At 41.8% G+C, this 21,429-nt stretch overlaps 1 protein-coding gene across 3 annotated transcripts; it reads right to left on the reverse strand.

Annotated features, from left to right (window-relative positions):
* Positions 1 to 266: 266 nt before the first annotated feature.
* On the reverse strand, positions 267 to 18,237 carry LOC115057376 (integrin beta-1-like). Of its 3 annotated transcripts, XM_029524459.1 has the most exons (16): positions 17,942 to 18,237; positions 9,126 to 9,192; positions 8,551 to 8,636; positions 6,768 to 6,990; positions 6,493 to 6,663; positions 6,156 to 6,394; positions 5,874 to 6,029; positions 5,669 to 5,764; positions 5,464 to 5,553; positions 5,002 to 5,142; positions 4,603 to 4,799; positions 4,044 to 4,282; positions 3,731 to 3,953; positions 3,390 to 3,622; positions 2,949 to 3,115; positions 1,914 to 1,991 (listed from the first exon to the last, which is right to left on the reverse strand). In XM_029524459.1, exons 2-16 carry the CDS (start codon positions 9,190 to 9,192, stop codon positions 1,914 to 1,916), a joined length of 2,406 nt encoding a protein of 801 aa, XP_029380319.1. In that variant the 5' UTR covers positions 17,942 to 18,237. The 3 variants fall into 3 exon arrangements, with proteins under 3 accessions (XP_029380320.1, XP_029380319.1, XP_029380322.1); XM_029524460.1 differs by lacking the exons at positions 1,914 to 1,991; positions 17,942 to 18,237 and adding an exon at positions 267 to 1,481; XM_029524462.1 differs by lacking the exon at positions 17,942 to 18,237 and having other exon boundaries at positions 1,914 to 1,987; positions 2,945 to 3,115.
* Positions 18,238 to 21,429: the final 3,192 nt, after the last annotated feature.

The following is a 21,429-nucleotide window of genomic DNA, read 5'->3' on the forward strand; positions in this document are numbered from 1 at the left end:
TAAAACCTGCAACATTCTCCTTAAAATATTTCTAAACCTTCCCACACAATGACACCTGTAAACATTGCTATAAGCATAATTATCTGATTTCACCATTGGGTTCATGCACAGCAATAACAAAACTCCTGCTGCACACTTTAAACCAAAGAGGAAGAAGTGTCACAAAATAATAATCACACAATAATATCTTAAGAATATTGGGGTAAATTGTTTTGATTGTTTATTCAATAAATAATTTCAGAAATACAGAATTGCAAATGTGAACGTGATGTGGAAATTAAAAAAGGCACTTAAAACAACGGTGACAGGGGTAACCTTTTTTTTTTTTCCTCTCTCTTTACAACATTTTTGCGATCTAGAGACTGTTTCCTCTCCACTGATCCTTAAAACTGAACGACTATATATTCACTCCTATTTCTGTTCAATAAAAGCGTTTGATCGAAGCACCTTCAAATACTTGGGTGGAGTCACCGACATGTTGAAAACTGGGATCTTTCCCCAGTTTACAATTGACAAATAAAAAAAACAAGGCATTTCTAGATGAGAAAATTTAGTTAGCAAGTAAGGTAGGCTCGCATATTTGGCATCGCTGTGAATATTTAAGGACCTGAGATGGCTTTTAAATTAAGCAAGAAAAACCTGGAGGCAAACAGTAAAACTACTGTACACTACACTGATGCCCTTTCACCTAGAAAGGCAGCCCAAGAAAATATCTTTTTTAGATAAAGATACAGTTCAGCTGATTGTTCAAGATGGATTACTCAACCCTATTCAACATATATGGCTTTACACAGAACCCAAAAACGTACTGTACACATTTCATTTGTGCCAAACACGGCCAAGTAGCACTACATTTGAAGAGTTTCTTCCAAAGAGACATTTAAAAGAAGTGAATCTACTCAGTCATAACACTTACAGACAATAAAACCTTTGCTCAGACAGCAAATCATTCGTTAGACCTTTTATCCACTTGTGGTTCGGAGTCACTGCCCACTCAACATTGAATTCATGCTCATTTGGAAAGGAACACTTCATATGTTGCCCATTATCAACATCCATTTAACCCTCAACAAAACACTGATGGCTTAATGTTTCTATAGAAGAAGAAAGGCACGGTCAGTCCTTTAGCGGGAGAAAAACTAAAATCCATTCAAAAACACTATTCTCTCAAGCTCTGCAGAGAAATAAAATAAAATATAAAACCCCACATTTACACAGACTGTACACATTTCAAAAGGATGCATAGGAATTAAACCAAGTTAGTAAAAACAAACAGAAATAGTGGCAAAATGCGTTTCTATCTTTTGGTGACTGAAAACAACAAACAGTGAGAGCATTATAAAACCCGCCCCCCCCCTCCACCCTGCCCCATTTCATTTTTCATACAGTGTTGTCACAATGAAAGCACAGCTCCATCATTTGCCCTCGTACTTTGGATTGACGACAGTTGTCACCGCACTTTTGTAGATTGGATTCTCACCCTGAGAAACACACAAAAACAGCAGGAGTGAGTTTGACTGTTGTTAGACATCACAGCACTTTTCAACACCATGTGTTTCATGTTTGTGGCGTCTCCTTAAAAGAATTTCAGCATCAGCGTCAATGAACTCAACAGTGTCAGATTAGGTTATAAAGTATGATACCAAACAAGAACAAGCTGAGTTCATCCTCTTCAGGCAACAGTTGAGTCAACTACCTCAGCCATGTTAAATTACTCTGCTTGTATTAATATTTTTCTGTGATTAAAGTAATAAACCAAATTTAGTAACAAACAAAAAGTCACTTCAACAGAATGAGACACTTTGGTTAATTGTGGTAATTTCACAACATGCTGCTGCCAAACCTTTCAGCTGGTGTCAAACTGCACAGAGAAAGTTCATGCGAGTGCACAAACTGGCGATACAAACTTGGACCTAAAGAGCAGCTGCTTTATTCCCATAGCTGGGATTCTGGAACTGGTTAATAGGACTCTTGTAAATGGGGTTTCCTTGCTAACACAGAGAGAAAGAAAGTGGGAGAGATGAAAGAGAACAGAAAAAGAAATGAATCGGAGCTGTCCGGCGTAAATGTCTGAAGGAAAGATATTCAGCACAGCAGGAAAGGTTAGGATGAATTCTAACAGGTATAGAATATTTGTTGTGTTGTTATTTGTTCTTTTCCCCATTTCTAACCTACTAATAATGTTAATTAAGACAATTAGGACATTTTTTTTTTTAAATCAGTGTTGCAGTCTTGAAATTCAAGTAAATTGTGATCTGCTACATTTTATTCAGAAGTTTTAATTTTACTTGCAGCGTCCCATGGTACAAACTGGAAATACGAAATAAAAATAGTTTATATAAAAAGTTTGACATAAATAAGAAAATAAGACAGAAAAATACAGTCATTGAGAATATCCCTAACAACACCATTCATGTTTAATATGAGGAATACAAAGATGACTAACAAATTACTTTTTCCCCAGAGAGTCACTCTGCTGCTACAGCAATAATATGGTGACAACTGATTCCCACAAACACTGCCTGAACGTCACCTGCTCCTGTGACTGACAAAGAGCACCGAGCAGCAGTGAATCTTTCCACTAGTGGTCAGCCATCACCCCACCTCTTTCTCCTCTTGGCTTCCTTGCCTTTTATGGTTGTGCAGTTGTTCCATGTGGACAGTGAGAGGCAGCACAGTCAGCTGAGGGGAAGGCCGCTCCCTCAGTGAATTAAGACTGAATCTAACAGCAGAGCTCAGGGGGATCAAGGACAGTGAGGACCACAGAGCTCTCTGTCCTGTTTCTACACTGTGTTTGGTGCTTTAGACGTTAGAGGCAGTCAGATCATTCTGTAGACAGATATATCTTGGTGCAGATGCTGACACATCTTCAGGCTGCAGGTAACAATGACCTGAGCTGTGTAGAAGACGAGTGATACACGTCTGAGTCTCTGGTTTGACTGACTCACCGTGTCCCACTTGGCGTTCATCTTCTCTTTCTCAAATTTGGCAAACTCTCGGCGGTCATGGATGATCATGAGGAGTTTCCAGATGAGCAGCAGTGCGAGTCCGATCAGAACAATACCTGCTACTACACCTGCTACGATGGGGATGATGTCAGGTCCCGCTGGGCACTCTGTGAACAGACAGCGAATCTGTCAAATATCTAAAAAAGACTTTGGCATCGAGCAAGTCAGACACCAAATGCACAAGCAATGAAATTCCCTTCATGCTATCACCACGACAGCTACGAGTACTGCTAACAGTATCTGTGTATTAAAACATAAGGAATATAAAACAAATGTGGTTTTCTAGTAAAGAGACAAATCTGTGTTCATGACTTGATTTAATGACGAACTCGAGCAAACAATATCATACGAGCTGAGGTAAAAGAAGCTATTCAGTCCTACCGAGGTTCTCCACCACATAGACCTCTTTGGTGTCGTTCCTGATGGCGAAGGTGTAGTAGAACCAGCAGTCGTTGGCGTCTCGCTCTTTGCAGTGAGTCAGGGGGAAACTCTGGTCTGTGGGCTGCGGCAGCTTTTCGCGATCCTTCACCATTTTCAGCTCAAAGTAGTTGCACTCCTGCTTACACGTATCCTTCTTCTCACCAGCGTCAAATGCTCGGCACTGCACACAATCTCTGCAGACACGTGAACAGAAAGTTGCGTAAGCTGTGTAAAATCTGTCTATTCATCCAGCGGAATTACAGAATTTCCATCAAATTAAGTTTAAATGGCTTCAGACTCACTTGTGCTCAGTGCAGACGCCGGGGCAGGTGGGACAGATCTCACAGGTTGGACCTTGGAATTTGGGGTTGGTGCATTTGCAGTTTCCACAATCACAGGTGCCACGACCGTTACAGATCTGACCGTTCTTGGCCAGGCAGGTGGAGGTGTCCAGTGAGCAGTCACAGGCACTTCCTGTGTAGTTGGCATCACAGATGCACTTCCTGCATTCACAGCGGCCATGTCCTGGTGAAGTACAAGCAATAGCAAAGGTTACCAGAGGGCTACAATAAAACCTCTGCCAGTTGTGAGGGGTATTATTGAGACAGGACTCACCTCCGCAGAGTTTGTTGTTGGAGCGGTCGCAGTTGAAGTTGTCGCACTCGCAGTACTTTCCACTGTAGACTTCTGCTGGATTTTCCCTCTTCTTGCATTCACAGGTGCCGCAGACACAGTCGCCATTGTTGCTGCAGATATCTGTGCCATTGTCTTTTCTGCAGTTGGCATCCAGATCCTCTGTTCGGACTTCGTCTTTGCTGCACTCACAGAGACGTCCAATACGCCCCTCATTACACCTGAGACAGATAGGAGGGTAACCATTTAGGGAGGGTAACGATGAGCATCACAAACATAAAAACTAAAAATAAACAAGTCAGCGAAGTACACAAAGACAGAAGGACACTGGTTTGAGCCAATGATTGTGATTATCTGGGTGGAGAAAGCAACAGACAGACACCTCCGCCCTCCTCTTTTGTTGAAGTTTAGACCACAGAAGCCCCAACGTTTTTCCCTGGGCCTTTAAAAGATGTACATCTGTGCCTCTCCCTCCCTTCAGGCTCCACTGCTCCTGGCTCAACAGCCCTGATCTACTAAATCTACCTGGCTTAGTACTTACTTGCAGGCTCCACACTCGAAGGTACCATTGTGGCACACATCACTGTTGGGTTGTCCTTCTGCGGCACACTGACAGTCGCAGATGAAGTTCAGAACTACCTCCACCTCCTCTGTGAAGCCAAGCGGTTTGATTTTAATGACCTCAGACTTGCCATGTGAGGGACACTTCTGGGATTCAATGGAAATCTTGAAAGACACCTGGAAACCAGAGGAGAGTTTATAGAGTGATTAAACTTAATGAGGAGGATACTTTGACGCCAATCGTGTTATTTGTCCAGACATGACTCACATCCCCAACACAAGTGTGTAGCACTGCTACACACTGCACTACTGTGTGTTGTGTTATTAATACTCCCGCCCCTAAATTTCCACCAACTGCAATATAAAGGATCTTATCTACCTCATCTCCAATTGAGATATTGGAGCACTTCCTGCCATTCTCTCCAGTTCCCTCAACACCGTTCTTGCAGATGGACTTGTAGTTGATGGAAACTCCCTCTGGCAGCCTGCCGTTTTCCAGAATCACCTCAGAGGACAGAGACTGTCAAAAAGAACAAAAAAAAAAAGGTTGAATACACATCACTGACATAACCTGAGTATTACGGGAGAAGTCTGGGAGAAGGAGGGACGGCTATATTGCCCTCAGCTTTTATTTTTTACTGTACAATTATCTGTATGACCTGTAGATGACCTCAGTGTCGGTTTCATTGCAATGTTTTCTCAGACAAGGAAAAAGGATGTAGGACACTTCCCCACAGGACTGATAGAAAAACGTGTGCACCAAAATAGGTAAGAATTTCAAGCTAAATGTTATTAACCATTAAATCCAGTCACAAACATGTAAAGATGAAGTTTGACTCACATTGTAAGCATCAATAATGAGTTTGATCACGTTGCTGGAGTTGGAGGACAACGTGCCAACAGCTGATTTAGGAATAAGATTTTTCAACTCCTGTCAGACAGTGACAACACAAAGAAAACATTTAAACACTTTTGAAATGTAAGACATGCATTTATATGAGATCTCATTTTCATTAAAGATGTTATTTTACAAATACAAAGTTCACCTTGTAAACAGGCTGGAATTCTTCAGTGACGGCAAAGATGGTCTGGATGTTGTGGTCACTCAGTTTCTGGACCAAATGGGCGATGGAGGGGTAGTCCTGAAACACACACAAACACACACACACACACGTGTTAATAAAAGAAGACTTGGACAGTCATGCGTGGGTTTGGAAAGAGACAACTAAACATCAATGCAAATTTGCGTACATAGTAGTGACTCATGGTGTACGCGTTGTTCTCCAGATGACATTTCCCATCATTGGGTAGGACAATGCCGCCCAGCTTGCCGTCTCCAGCAAAGTGGAAACCGGCATCAGTGGAAAACACCAGCAGACGTGTCACGTTCCTCCAGCCGATGTGCTTCTGAGAAGGTCAGAGTCTCCTCGTTAGTGTTATAGTCATTTAAACTCTTTTCTGGTTAGATTGAGATATGCAATGTCGAAATAAGTATTGAGCCTGAGAAGTAACCGTGTAAGAATTCCTCCTCACCTCACACACTGCCACCTGCATGATGGCATCAAAACCTCCCTCTGGAGAATCAAGGTTTCCTGAGATCTGCTGCTGACTGACCAGACGATTAAACTCATCTCCGTTTTCTGTGAGCTTCAGGACGTTCTTGTAGCTGAAGGGGCTGGTACAGTTCTGGTTCCCCGTGCAGGGGTTGCTCAGCCTGGCTGGCGTGGTGCTGATGTAAGGCATGACAGTCTTTTCCACAAAAGAGCCGAATCCTGAAAGGTGTGAGGAAAATTTGATGTGTAAAAAGCATTTGTACCACCACAGCTTCTCTATTGTTTACTGTTGTTATTGGGGATCAACTTTTCCTCACCAATTCTAAAGTCTGAGGTGATCTCCTGCATTTCCCTCATGAGGTCAGTGCCAAGGTTCTTGACGTTTTCCAAATCATCTTTCATTGAGAAGGAGAGATCCATAAGATAATACAAGTCGATGGGATAGTCTTCAGCACGCTTGAACTTCAGCTCGAAAGTCTGGGGCTCACCTAAAAAAAAAAAAAACAGAACACGACAAAATGAAGTACAAGTCTCAGATCCTGCTGCTCTAGTAAGCCACTGCAGGATTTGGCCGAAGAAATCGAATATTTACCAGATCTGAGCGTTAGTGTGAGTTTCTGGGGTTGGATCTGGGTGATCTGCTCAGGCTTCAGCTTCTCAGCCCCGTCCTTCTTGCGGTTAGTGACAGGCTTGTTCTTGTTAACGGTGATGTGTCCACGTGGGTTCTCAATTTTGGTCACATTACAATTTCTCTTCTTCAGGGACTCCAGGTCATCACAGCGGGCGGACTTGGATTCACCCACAGTAAGGAAGTTCTGAAAAAGGGCAGGAGGCGAACATGAGGATAGTAAAATCTGTACTGATATCTCTTAAAAATATTATCTCTCGAGGTTAAGCTTTGCTCAGGAGATGGAAAGGTTTGGGATTGAATCTGTGACGACAAACATAAAATGAATCATGTATCAAAAAGAAATTTTCTTGTCGAACATCTTTACAAATTAGAAATGTCCAAAGTAGAAAAACAAGCTAATTTTCATGGGAACCAATTGAAAAAACATCTGGAACGTCTTGGTGTAATGGGCATGAAGAAACATGTTGACGAGGTAAGAACACACTAACACAACATGTACTGACAAACATAAAAGGAATGTTACATTATATTTATGCCACTTTACAGAAAAGGATTGTGCTGCCAAAAACACAACAGTTTGACTTTTTTAGGTTTAACTTAGGCTCAAACCATCTCTTTTTTAAAGTCACTGTTCATTTGCAGCAGGAGATGCAGATGACTGGGGGCCACTAAAGAATATACATTAGATGCACATTATGGCTCACAAAGCAACAGTGGAGGAGAACTTGGACAATGAACTCAGTCAAAACTAAAATAATGTTTTGACCTTGTTCTTTCAAAACACATGACTCACAGATAAGATTTATGCTAATGAGGAAAATAACATATATACAGGAGTTGACCTAGAGAGCAAGAGATTTACAGATTAGTGTGATTGTCGAGGTTGCACCTCTCTGAAAAAGTAAAAAAGAAAAAACCCCCTCAGTCATAGACATTTGATAAGCTGGATATGACTCAGCAGTCTAATAAGTAGACAAGATCTAACAGCTGCTCCATCCACATATATGCATCACAGTTATTCTCCAGGACACAAGCCTTGGTGAATAATTTCAGAGTGTGCTGACTCACAAGGCTAGACCAAACATTTTGGAACGTCTATAGAAATGATGACTACACAAAGACAAAGAACATTTCAAGATTTAATCTGGATTTCACTTAAATAAAAAGACGCCTTTAAATTAAAGGTGAAAAAACACAAATCTTAGATAAACAAGCTTGTTACTTTAGGCTAATAATGGCTTCACTCCTCATGGTGCCATGTGAGTTCCTCATGCCCCATTGTGTGAACTTTTATTTACACAACTGCAGCAAACCACTAGATTAGAAAGCTTTGTTTTGATTTCTCACACAGATTCATTTATATTATTGTCACCACGAGAAACCGTGCACTCATACTGCTGTATAAATTATATTACCACATAGTTCTGCTGAGGTTGAAACAGAAAAATCTGCCCACCTTTTCAAAAAGATTATTAAGGAAAAAAAAAAAAAAAAAAAAAAAAAAAAAAAAAAAAAAACACGATCAATGAATATTTAAATAGATCAACCATTGAAACCATAATTTTTTTTTATGTTGCAACGGTGAAAGATATTTTTAAATATGACTACTTAGATTAATTAAAACTTACCCCGTTTCAATTAGCTAAAGATAAACACTGCCACCGGGACCAGAGGAACGTTAGAGTACTGCACCAGCAGTTTAAATAACTTTTCATTCATGTGATGCTTTATTGATTTCACTCACTTCGTCTGAGCACCATCCACACGTCTCTGCGACCTGAATGCAGTCTCCACATGACTGTGCATTTGCTTTGATGCATATGCTTCCCTCTGAAAGAAACAACAAAAGTTGTTGTTAGAGATGGCAAAACAGAGTTTCCATTAGTTCACTAACTCGTACCAGCTTCAGTTTTTGGCTGCAACACACAACCTCTTCCCATTTAAGAAAACTAAGTCATGCTGAGAGAAGCTCAAGGCAGTTCACCAACAAATGACTTCACCCACAGGGCCATAAACCCATGATTGAAGACACACAACATTAGACAAGTAAGAGGAAAAGAACTAAGTTTGGTGCAAACAATCACTGTGCTGTATTGTGCACTGAACACCAGAGACTTGTCAAAAACAAAAGTCAGCATCGTTTGGCCAAATCCAAAAGTCAACTGACAGATCAAAATCAAATCAACAGACGTCCAAAGTTTAAACATCTGTTTCAGTGTGGCCCTTAACAGACGCTTCACTGTGGAATAGCTAATATTTAACAGTTAAGATAAGACAGACGAACAAAAACCCAACACAAATGAAAAAATGTGCTCTTACCTTGCTGTGCCCAGCTGCCACCAAGCACCGCTGATAATGATGCTATTAAAAGTAACCGCAGATCCATCTGTAAGAAAAAGACAAAACAAAACTTAGTGCTCGATGAAAACGAATCTTTTAAAGCCAGATTTTATGACACACCTGCGTCAAAGAGAGCAGTATGAATGGCAAAAACATGTCCATGTGTAGTATAGTCATGACAACTTTGTCTTGTGTGTCAGTGAAGGCTAACAGCCAGTTTGTGTAACAGCTACGCCATATTATGTTGTGGTTACAGAACCCTCATGTGGCACAGAGACAGTGTTTCATCTTCACATTGCATCTGAAAGTGTGATCACACTTTGTGCACCCTTGTAACGTGTTTAGCACACAGAAAAAGAATGGTTTGGGTTTTGTTTGTCCCATCTTCATCACAGTGGCTGCAGGGTTGAGAACCTGCGATGGTGGTGGTTGTGGGGGGGGGGAATCACTAATTCTGATGGATGTGTATGTGCAAACCTGGTCATTTTCTGTACCTGCAAATCATAGATCGTCCCTTAAGGCCTCACATGCTATTAGCAAAGTTTAGCAAGATGGCTGCAGCTAAACTGAGCAATTTTATCCACCCGACCAAGCTGAGTGTATGAACAGGACATGTAGTTTACTCTTTTCAGAGATTAGATATTTTAATCCAAAAACTTTTCAATGGGTTTGAGATAAAAACATTATAAAAATTTGTTACCAAGAATTTCATTTACACAACATTTCCCCTCCTGAAAATGTCCTCATTGAGTTGTATTTCTGATGAAATTCATCTCAACTTGGAATCTGTTATTAATTTACCACCAGGCAGCAGCAGGGAGGAGGGTTAGTCATTCTTCCAGATGTGTAAGGATTTCTCCACACTCAGCTGCAAGTTCATCAACACTTCCATTAACCTCTATGCTTACAAATGACTTCCTTTTAACTGCAGTTCGAAAGCTGTTGTGCTGTGGCATGCCCCAAGTAAAAAGGTGGGTTGTTATCTCGACAGATCCTTTCAGATAAAGGGTACAAAATAAACGAAGGCAGACGGAGAAATGCTTGAAAAATGTTAAGGGAAAAAAAATTGCATAAAAGAGAGAACAGTCACATTCACACAAGATGTTAGTCTTCACCAAGGTTAGTCATTATGAGTCCAATAGCAGACATGTAATGACTTCAACAGAGCAGCAGCAGATTTTAACTTTTTAAGCTGCCAGGGTAACGAATATTAAGTAGGAAGAAATAACTGTGGTTCATGAGGAGAGCTGAGCTGGGCTGTGAAGGATACAAACCATCCAGTCAGCCCCGACCTAAGGTCACAACTCAACAGCAGGAGGTGCAGTAGGTGTGATCACATCAATGTGCTGTTCCCATATTTGGTCAGGCTCATGAAACTCCCCTAATGCCCACTGACACACTTCCTTGACTGTCTGCCTAATCCACCAAGTTAGGAACTCTGAGTATTTGCCCCAGTAAGATATGGACAGGAAGTCGAGGAGGCGCCGAGTCAACAGATGTGTCCCAAAATAGTCTGTCCTCGTTAGATATTATGCCAATTCCCACATTTCATAGGAATAAATGACATTTGCTGCACAGTTAACTGAGCTCTGAATGAATACAAACAGGAACCGTGTGCTTCTGTAGATGCTCTGAGAAAAAGTGTAATAAGTGAGTGCAGCGATGGTCATAGGATAGAGGCAAGCAAATCCACATCCTGGGAAATGAGGCAAATGAGACAAAGGTAACTGCACGTTTCCTCAGACCAGGTCAGTGAAAAGGATCTTAGCGCTGTCGGGAAGGAAGACTGTCGAACATGATGGCAGTCCAACTAATTTTACACCAGTCGATCATTTACAGAACAGTGGTGGACTGAAAGAAAGAAACAGCAGAGCATGGTGTGACAACCGGCCTGGGACAGGAGATGGAAATTATGTCAGATGATCATTTAAGTTCATCAATTAGGGTCTCTTAAAACCAGACAAAAGAGCTTGTGACCAGATGGACGAAACATTCAAGAGGGTGACGAACACACGCAGGATAATTCAGAAAATTTAAATCAACAGCAGTTGTCTGTCTGTGTGTGTGTCTGTCTGTCTGTCTGTCTGTGTCTGTCTGTGTCTGTCTGTGTCTGTCTGTGTCTGTCTGTGTCTGTCTGTGTCTGTCTGTGTCTGTCTGTGTCTGTCTGTGTGTGTCCTGTGATGGACTGGCGACCTGTCCAGGGTGGCCAGTGTGAGCAGGGATTGGTTCCAGCACCCCCCATGACCAGGAAACAGATAAGCGGTTGAAGAAGAAGATGATGATGATGATGAAGATGAAGATGAATGGAAAAAATCAACACCAACTGGGAAGACTTTCCACAGTTAAAGCTCCTCCCCGACATTCCTCCAGAGCAGCTTTGTTTACTGCTCTGGGACTTGTCTCGCACAGGCCTGCAAATTGCATAGAGTTGACAGATTGGGAGGCATTTGGGGTTTTTAATGCATGTGTCCTGCCTCGAAATGACAGGAAGAGGAACTGGCCAGTTATAAACCTGATGCACGATAAGGCTGAAAAACAAGCTTGTTTGCTGATACATTTACATTCCCTTACAAATGAGTGGATCCTGTGAAAAATGGAGTTAAAGGAGGACTGTAAGCGCTCCTTAATCATGCTATGTTTACTAAGACTAGCTGTATTTAAGGACAACAGTGAGCTCAGAGGGAAGACACCTAATCCATACCAGACCGAGGTGAAACTGTAAAGAATGACAGAGGACTCGACGGGTATGTCATGAATTACTACATTTTGAATCAGTTATCTTTCATGCATTGGACGGGAATTTCCTAAATGGTCTCTGCTAACCTGAAACCTAATTACATGTAGATTACCCAAGCAGCTCCATCCAGTTTCCATTATACGAGACAAAGACAAGCAGGGAAAAGCAGCATGTGGTTTGAAAAATTAGCCCTTACAAAAATGATGTTAACAGCAACATCCCTCAGCTGTAGCTCATTAAAGGTCTACTTCTGTGTGAGAAACACAGAAGTAGTACTGCACAGTGGTTGGAAAATATCTGCCAACCACACACAGCAGGCAATGACACTTCCTGGTTCACAGGAGATGTTGAATCTGATTACTAAGACTGGCCAAAGTTAAAAAAATTACTGTGTTGAAAATATTTTTAACCCCATTGCCCCCATTTGTTGTTACGTCATACACTTTTAGATCTCCTCTACGTTCGTCAAGCAGAAACTACGGCCCATGTGGTTTTCTGGATGACAGGCCCGAGAGCCTAATATTTAGAGAAACAAGCGTAAACTGTGTCAGATCATGACTTTGTATGGGCAGACTGGAGAAGGCACATGCTTTGTGTTCATGTGCTGAGCGTCATCACTTCTCAGTTCCAATTCATCCCCTGTGGACATTTAGCAGAGGTGCTCAGCTCCTTGCAGTCCCACAGCAGTAACTGACACCGAGGTTCTTGCCAGGTATTCCTCTAATATGGACGTGTGGCTGAGGTAACCCAAAGACAGGCCCAGCTCATTCCAAAGGTGTAAGATATTTTGTGGTTGTGGAAATTTGTAGCTTTCTACATGTTGGTTTTGGACTGCTGGTTAGACCAAACAATTTCAGGCCTTTACAAACTGCATAGGGACAGTTCTTATACAGCTCTTCTCTGTTCCTTTCAACCACTTAAAGCACGTTACAATAAAAGCCAGTTACTCAGATTCCTACTGCACATACAGCTCCTCTACCATACATGTCCACACTGTGGATTATTTTGTCCGACAGAGGCATTCGGGGACAAATCCCAGCTAAAAACAACTCAATCCAATGTCTTCTTTATTTCAAGCCTTTCAGTGGAGTGGCCTGAATGTGCAAGCAGTACCTGCTTCCTAGAAACTAATACAACAGGCCAGCTATAAACAGGCAGTGGGAGTTATTCACAGTCCCAGACAAATATATTATCAAGTCTGTTTTCCAACAGCTGCTGGAGGAGCTGCCTGAAACTGAGCCCTCTCCAGTGATTCTTGTTATGCTTCCCTGTCTGCTGTCATATTCAGACAGGTCAGGGGCATTTTAACTCCATCTGCAGTCAGAAAGTACATGTCAGCCTCTCATGTGAATTAACACAGACAGCATTCCTCTGCTTGCTCGTCTAGCTGCTACAGAGTCGACTGAGTATGTGACACCTACTTTAAGCGTACCACCTGATGGAAAATTAACAATGGATGTTTGACAGATTAAGTCATTTGGGTCCACATAACTAGAAAACTACATCACCCACAATTTTTCCATAAAGTAGACCCTCTATTTTTCTGGCTTTACTTGTTTACACTTAAATCACACAAATCCAGCGTAATGTTTCTAGCTGTTGATTTTATTCAGCACATTGGAGTTAAACAATCAGAGGCTTATAACAACTAACTATTTCTGCTGCTAGCTTATAAATAAAGCCACTATGCCCCTTTAACTCCTGTTTGGTACCTTTAATGTAAAAAGGTAAAGCAGAATGAAGATGAATTATCCCTGTCTTGTATAAAAAAGGGACTGAAATTATGATTAATGAGTTCAAAAATATGACTACTCATGAGTCAATGATTGATAGTCAGCCCTTTAAGGCGCCTGTGTCAGGCTCTATCAGAACACCGTAGACAGCGCTGCATAGCAGCAAAAATTGTTTTCAGGCTGAGACACGTAAACGGAAATGGCTGAAAGGCTGAAATTGCATTTCAATGAGAGGTGATAGCACTAACTGGTACACTGCACATAAAAGGTAAACTGGGACTATTCCACAGAAATAAGCCTAATAAATATGGTAACAAAGCCATGTTAAAAGAATTACTCATTCAGTAAAAGGGGTCTGGGGCTTTCCGACAGCAGGGTCAGATTCAGTCACTTAAAAAACAAAAGCGTATGAGGTCTTTGAGTCAGACTTCTTTGTTAGCCCCTTCCTCTGTTTACTGAAGGTGGCATGGTGCCCTGTTAGTTGTTACCTAAAGAGACTTCTGCTTCAGGGGCCCACTCAGCAATTCGCTGAAATACGGCACAATGAAGACTGTTGGGCTTTTATGCAAGTTAGCTTTATGCTGCCGCAGAGAGGTTGTCAGCTGGAAGAGCCGAGGAACATTTTTCATTAATTGGTGCTCTGCACGGATAAATGTTAAGCTGTGGGTGTCCGTCGGGCAGCAGATGAGTATTATCTGATGAAGAGTGAATTAGATTTATGAGCTGTGCCTGATCCACGGTGTGGCTCATACACCTTTACACAGACAAAGCTGGTGTTGTCTAAAGGTGCAGCAGAGCACATCTGTGAATGTTTAAACATCCCCAACAAAGTCCACGTTGAGACTGAGAAAGACTGGGCCTAAAATGTATATATTAAACTTCAATCTGAAGACTAGGTCAGGCTTCTACAATGATAAAAATTAAATGTGCATAAAAATAATAATAAAAAAAAAAAACTAACAAACTACAATCTTTGCTAATATTTCACAAATGTTTTTCCAACAAGAGCCGATAGAAAGAGTGTTTCCTGCAGAACGTTTGGCTGCACAGCTGTCAGAAAGTACAATTGGCCACACGTGTTATGCACGAGTGTGTCACTGGACATAAGAAGTCACATGTACTTCTAGTAAATAAATCCAATTTTAAAAAACCTGAGCATTGACAGGCGTTGTTCAAGCTCTTTTTACGTGCATGCAGACAAAACTGGAAGTAAACAAGTTGAGCTGGGTGCTACAGCTACCACAACTCTAGCTGGTTCCTTGTTCAATGTGACTAGAGGTTAACCGCACTGAACTACTAACCCTGTTGAGGGGCTAAATGTTAAGTGAGAAAAGAGAAGTTTACACCAGAGTCTAACAACGCGAAACATAATTTCTTAAATGCAGTATGTGAAAGTGTGCCGATTGAGCTTCATTTAAATTTTACTTAATGATTTTATTTGATGGCGAGATAAAGTCCCTTATTTAAAAAAGTACACAGAGAAACAATGTCTATACAGAACATTAAGAATGAAGGTGAAGAAGACAGTTTCCCCTTATGCATGTGTTTTGTTTTGTTAAATCAGAGAGCAAGGTGACTTTCCAACTCCAAAACCTCACACTCAGCATCTGTTTTGCTAACAATGATCAAACAAATCCTAAAACCAAAGATCGCCAATTGTTGTGTTTTTAACAGTTCAAACCAGATGGTGTTTAGTTTACTACAACCCACTACAGTGTTTGTCTCACAAGCTTGTGGGACACAAACGGGCAAAAGTGAAAGGTGGCGATCAACACAAGCTCGTGTTGTTCATGCTGGGTGGATCATCTGGAAGTCCACAGGAGGAGTTCAGTGCCCATCCCCCCGCTGTTTGCCACCCGGCCCCCCCACCTGCTGCTGGAAGTCACAGCCACTCCCGGTCCATTAATTCCTCAACAACTCAGCATGACTCTGCATCCATTTTGTTAATTAAACCACACCCAGGCAGGCCGCTGTGGGATCAGGAAGAGGGACTCGCTTCCTACTGCAAGGACAGCATATTTAACGGAAACCCAGCCTACAAACAGAAATACCCACATCTCCCCTATGAGGCTTCATACCGAACTGTAAAGGCCTGTCAACTGCTGAGGGCTCCGTCTTTATCTGTGTTTTTTATTTTAGTCAGGGCACATGTTAGACAAAAGCAACGTGTACAATCTGATGAGCACATTCTGAAGCTCTCACGGCAGCTGACAAAACGAAAAGGTGTGAAAAGTTTACTGTAGCCGATGTTGTGCTCTTCGCACTCTTACGTATATATTTCTGTTTCTTATGCAAATTCTCAGCTGCTGTAACAGACGAAGAGTCACTTTTCTGTACTATTTTTATATTGTAGAACGAAGTAAAAGTCCTGTTTGGGGGTTCTCTGTCATATGGAGGAGATGCCGACGCCACCACCCCTCCTTGGAAAGATGAGATAACGCATTCCAGCTTAACTAGCTCCATACTGTGTCTTTGAAAATGACGTCAGTGTTATTTTTCCACTTTTCTCCGACTTTAAGTTCACTGGGTCAGTTTGATGTTGACAATATGACAACTGATATTCTGCTAAACCAGATTTTAAAAAGTGCAGAGACATTAATTACAAATTTATTTTTTTTATGTCGACCGGCCAACAATCATCAGATGACCATGTGAATCCTCACAACTCTGACGCAGGTGTTTGTGCTTTATAAATTACTTATGATTCAATTTTGAATAAAAAGGTATCAATTGTTTTGTGTGAATTGACCAAATTAACCAATCCACAATCTATATTTTTTTTAATTTTAAGGTAAAAACAGAAATGGACTGTCCAGACTCCATCTGTACCGTTTCGGTCTCTGGTCTTTTAGCCTTGTACTGTTCTGATAGTGTCACTTTGCTCATTCTGGGTCTAAAAACCAACAGTGTCCAACCAGCTCAGCAGCAAACACAACACAGACGCAGTCTGAAAGCAGCTGGTGGACCCAGGAGGAGGTTTTAACAGCTAAAGGGCCATAAATATCCGACAACTTCACCCCACAGCTGCTGAATGTGTAAATAAGCTGCAACTTCTATTTAGCAACTTCACCCAGTTATTGGAGGTTTAAATCCACGTTTGTAGGCTTTTTGTGTTCCTGGCAGCCCGTCTCTCCAGTCAGGCCTCCTTACATGGCATGGAGGGCCGATGTTTGAGGCATGATCACATCCCCTCAAATAGAGCCCACTCCCACTCATACCCTGGCCATCATCCGTGACTCACATTAGGGTTTCAGAAAGGGCCTGGCGTTGAGTAATGCCTCAAACTCTCCCAGGGGCTCCGGTCACTCTGTGTAAACATCACAACAATGTAACTAAGGGAAGTGAGTCAGGGACCCACAGGGAGCCCGAGCGGGCCTCGCGCCCGTGACTACCGGTCTGTCTGGGTGTACGTTGTGCGTACAGGATGAAAAACGTATGTGTTTTCACACCTCGATACGGTGCTGTTGCTATGTCATTACGATGCCATCTTTAAACCCTGAGGCTTCTCATTCCCACTGACCTGAGGGAACACAGATTACTGGTTTAGTTTGGAAAAACATCCCCCCTCGGGCCACAGATCTTCTCCAGGAAGTGAAGGAGGCAGGCAGGACCGGTCTTGTCCGACTGCTCAGTCCATAGTCCTGAATCAGAGCTGCAGGGCACGACTGAACAAGACACTTTGGATTGTGGTGAACCGGCCCGGCTTACTCTAAGACTTTAAGACACCTCGGCCAAGGTGGCTCCAGTTTACACAGTCCGTAATCCAGCTGAGGTCTGGATCAGGATCTCCTTCACCCCCAATGGTTGAACCTTTGGTGTGTGTGTGTGTGTGTGTGTGTGTGTGTCTTCATTGAGGTTTTATATTTTTTGAGTTAAGTCTGTTTGACCAACAAACAAACAAACCAAAAAAAAAACAACAACACACTTTTCTGTCGTCTGGGACAAAGAAAAGCATGAAAACGTAAAAACTTTTCAGTTTTAAAGAGGAAGAAGACAAAGTCTTTGTAAACTTCAGCTTCTTTAAAATCTGCCTGATAAATCACCTCCTTCGTGTTGCTGCCTCCTCCGGCCTACTTTCTGTCCACAACCCGGCAGAAATGATCCAGAAGGCCTTCAGTTTGGACACAAACACACACTGAAACCGACGTGTTGTCGGAAAAAGGTCCATTTTGAAGTGTGTGTGTGTTTTTTGGGGCCTTTTCGCTGCTGATCGATAATCCACACCCAAACTTTGGCCCCCGCGTTCTTCGTCTTTTTGTCCGAAGAAATCAGCTCTCAGCCGCCTTAAATGGGCCCCAGTGGGCCTAAAAACCGACATTACTCACCTTAATCCGAAGCTTCGACGTGGTCTGCCGGGATTCAGAGACACATTAGTCCGGAGAAGAGTCCTCCTTCCTCCGGCGGAGACTCCGAACTGAGGACGGAGACGGTCCGCTTTGTTTTGTCTAATGAGCCACGCTGCGGAACCGACCGGAGCCCGGGCGGAGATAACGGGCCACAAATGATGGCGTTGAGATCTCTGCTTTTTAAAATAAATGTAATCCGACGAGGGACGATAAGAACGAACACAGAGCACGTTTCTGCCGGGGTCGGCTCCTTTTCTCTACCCCCCACTCTTTTTTCTGAACGAACCTCTTTTCCCGCTTTAACCCCGCCTACACGGGAGGAGCCACGGCACGTCCAGGGCAGCAGAACAAACACACAGAGCGAACCTGGAGAGGTTCACCCAGAAACATGGTTCAAAAGCACGTTATTATTGTTATTATTATTATTATTATTATTATTATTATTATTATTATTATTATTATTATTATTATTATTATTGTTATTATTATTATCATTATTAGTTGAAAATCTTACCTGTGATCTATTCTCCGGTCCATTTTCTTAGAATTTTCCCAGTTAACATGTTTCTCACTCCATCATTAACACTGCTGACTTTTCTTTTCTAACTTGAGTCATTATTATTTTTTTCCACTCTTTCTGCCACTTTACGCTTTTTCTCAGAAGAAAGCGCCTGAAGGTGGACCAGTTTACAAATGAATAACAGCTGAATGGTTGTTCAGGTGGATTGGAGGCAGTTGTAGCTATAAGGGGGGGCATAAAGCTGCATAACATTTCCATTTTATGCTACTTTATGCTTATATAGCACAACATTTCAAAGTTAAATGTTGCACTTTTTTTACATCACATTTATCTGTCAACTACAGGGATATTTTATCTGCTTACAAATTTAATGTGATATAAAGTAATTTCTGAAAAGTGAGATACTTTTAAAAATACTTAGATATATTCATACATCCAAACAGGATACAAACTAGTGAAAATAGCCTCAGCTCAGCCAGCTGCAACATTAAAGTGTGGTCAGATAAGTGGAGTGGAGTAAAAGCATCCTCAGGAACAACCACAGGTTTTATCACCTCTGTGCTTAGCGGTGCTGTGGTGAGATCACCTTCTCTTCCTCTTAAGCTTCAGTTGCTTTCAGTTTCAGTGCTATCCTTCCCCGCCTTAACGCAGCCTGAGGCTGCAGAATCGTTTGTCTGGGGGCTGAAATAGCTGCTGTAGTTGTGCGAAAGTTGCTGGCAGAGGAGGGCCGGAGCAGACATAACACATTATAACGCCTACATCTGCTGCCAGCCAATGGATATACAGAGCTCACCTTCTCCACCACACTGGAGTCAGTCCGTTAACTCCAGCTGTGCCACAAAAACCCCAAAAGGTGACGTTTGAATACTTTTACGGAAAAATATCGACTCACTGAAAGGTTGAACAAGATGCTGCCAGACAGTGTAGAAGAAGATGACTTTAACAACCTGCAATCTATTTGTGATCAAAGAGTAAAATTAGATTTTGATCAGTTAAAAAGTTTGAGATGAGCTTGTTTTTACTGGCATTAAATCATCTCAGACATAAACAATCCTGACACATAAATAACTGGATGTCAGTGTTTTCATACATTCACAGTATTAATACAGAATCAAGAGCTGAATTATAATAATAATAAAAAAGAATTGGAAATCTTCCTGATATAAACATGGGAGCTTTAATGAATGTAAGAACATCAATATGGCCGACCTAACACACTCATATGTCTACAAAGACACTTCTCTTCTGTGCAGCACAGTAATGAATGTTTCCAGCTTTCCCAGTTTTAGCCACACTTTGTAATCGCTGTGTGCTGAAAGAGGAACAGCTGATACCACCGTCACACTTCTTCACATCGCTGCACACTCAGCCTGCCACATTTCTCTGCTAATCCATCCAGGACGAGTTAGAGCAGCGGTGCCCAACAAGCACAAGTTCAGGCAGACAACAGTGCAGCGCTGCCACAAAGGAGAGACTGCACTTGAGGCTTGTTGCTTCGTGGCGTCAGCAGAGTGGCATCTATGTGGGCAGGAAACCTCATCTAAACCAAAGCCACAGGGTTCTCATGAGATCAGACTCAGCTCTGCTTTGTGAGAATAATAATAATAATGCAGTTATTTAAAAATCTGGCCCCATGCTGCCATGCTGTGGTCGAAGCAGGACATGGCAACCACACCGGAAACAAACTGACCTCATGATCTGATATGAAAGCTCTGGACAGGGATGTGGGAGTTTGCTTACTGTAGCACTGTGCTGCAGCTGAGCTGTAGATGTTCACAATCGATCCACACTGCAGCGCACAAAGGAAGTAGAGAAGCTGCACACAAAGTAAATTATGGATCCTTTAAGGCCGGCTGTTCTCTGTGGGGTCGGACAGAAACGGCAGAGCAGCTTTTACTTAAAACATTTATTTGATCCAATTCTTTGGAATGTAATAATCAATGATCAGAGTCTGAGACAACAGAGACGGATGAGTCTGGGTGCTGACCAGAAAGTCCAAGTACAAACAATTCTTTTAGTCACTTAAGGCCTCACTGCTTTTCCATTTTTTTGACTTTCTTATTTCCTTTCTTGTTCAGTTTTTTGTTTTTTTGTTTTTTTTTTTTTCTGGACCAGAGACAGCAAAATTACAGAAGCAGTACTGAAAATAAACTAACTTTTCTTCTTGTCATACAAGGGGGAAAGAAACCAAAACTAAACAAACAAAACAATGGCACGTACATCAGTGACGGTACAAAAAGACGAGGTGATATTATACCAAGTAAATAAAATGTTACGTTTCAAAGAGACGATATAAGCTTTTTCGAGAATGAAAAACATTTCTGTAAATTGTACATTTCAGAATTAAAACACTGTAATCTGAAACTGTGTTAAAAAGAAGCAACAATAACACTGTCTTCTTCTACCACCTTTCTCTCTTTTCATAAATCAACATCATAAACACATAGATTTTTTTTTAAATATATCAGTGCAACATTTGTTTTCACGTCTAGTGCTGCAGAATCCTTTCTGGTTTAAAAGGGAAGGAGCTTTATGAACACCGAAAGCACACACATTCAGTCTGAACTGTCAGACTGAAAAGGTGTTTTGATTCACCCCATAACCTCCTCTGGTAAACACACCTCACAGCAAAAACCAAACAAACAAACAAACAAAGAGACTGAAGCAGCGTGGCTTGAAACAATGAGCACCTTCGTTCGATTAGAAAAGTTACTGATGGAAAATGACTCAGAATTAAAAATGTCTGACGGTCTCACTTCACATTTTGATCTGACGTGATGCTACAGTAAAAATGAGCAGGTTGGAGCTCCACAGTTCAGAGCGACACGAGAAAAACACCGTCGTCTCCGTCTACGAGCAAACAGTCAGCATCACGACACATTTAGCTGCAAAAGCTAAAACACAGCAAAGCAGCACCGATAACACCGGGATGTGAGTCCGACACTTG

The sequence above is a fragment of the Echeneis naucrates genome, chromosome 17, assembly GCF_900963305.1.
Source record: "Echeneis naucrates chromosome 17, fEcheNa1.1, whole genome shotgun sequence".
Classification (NCBI taxonomy): domain Eukaryota; kingdom Metazoa; phylum Chordata; class Actinopteri; order Carangiformes; family Echeneidae; genus Echeneis; species Echeneis naucrates.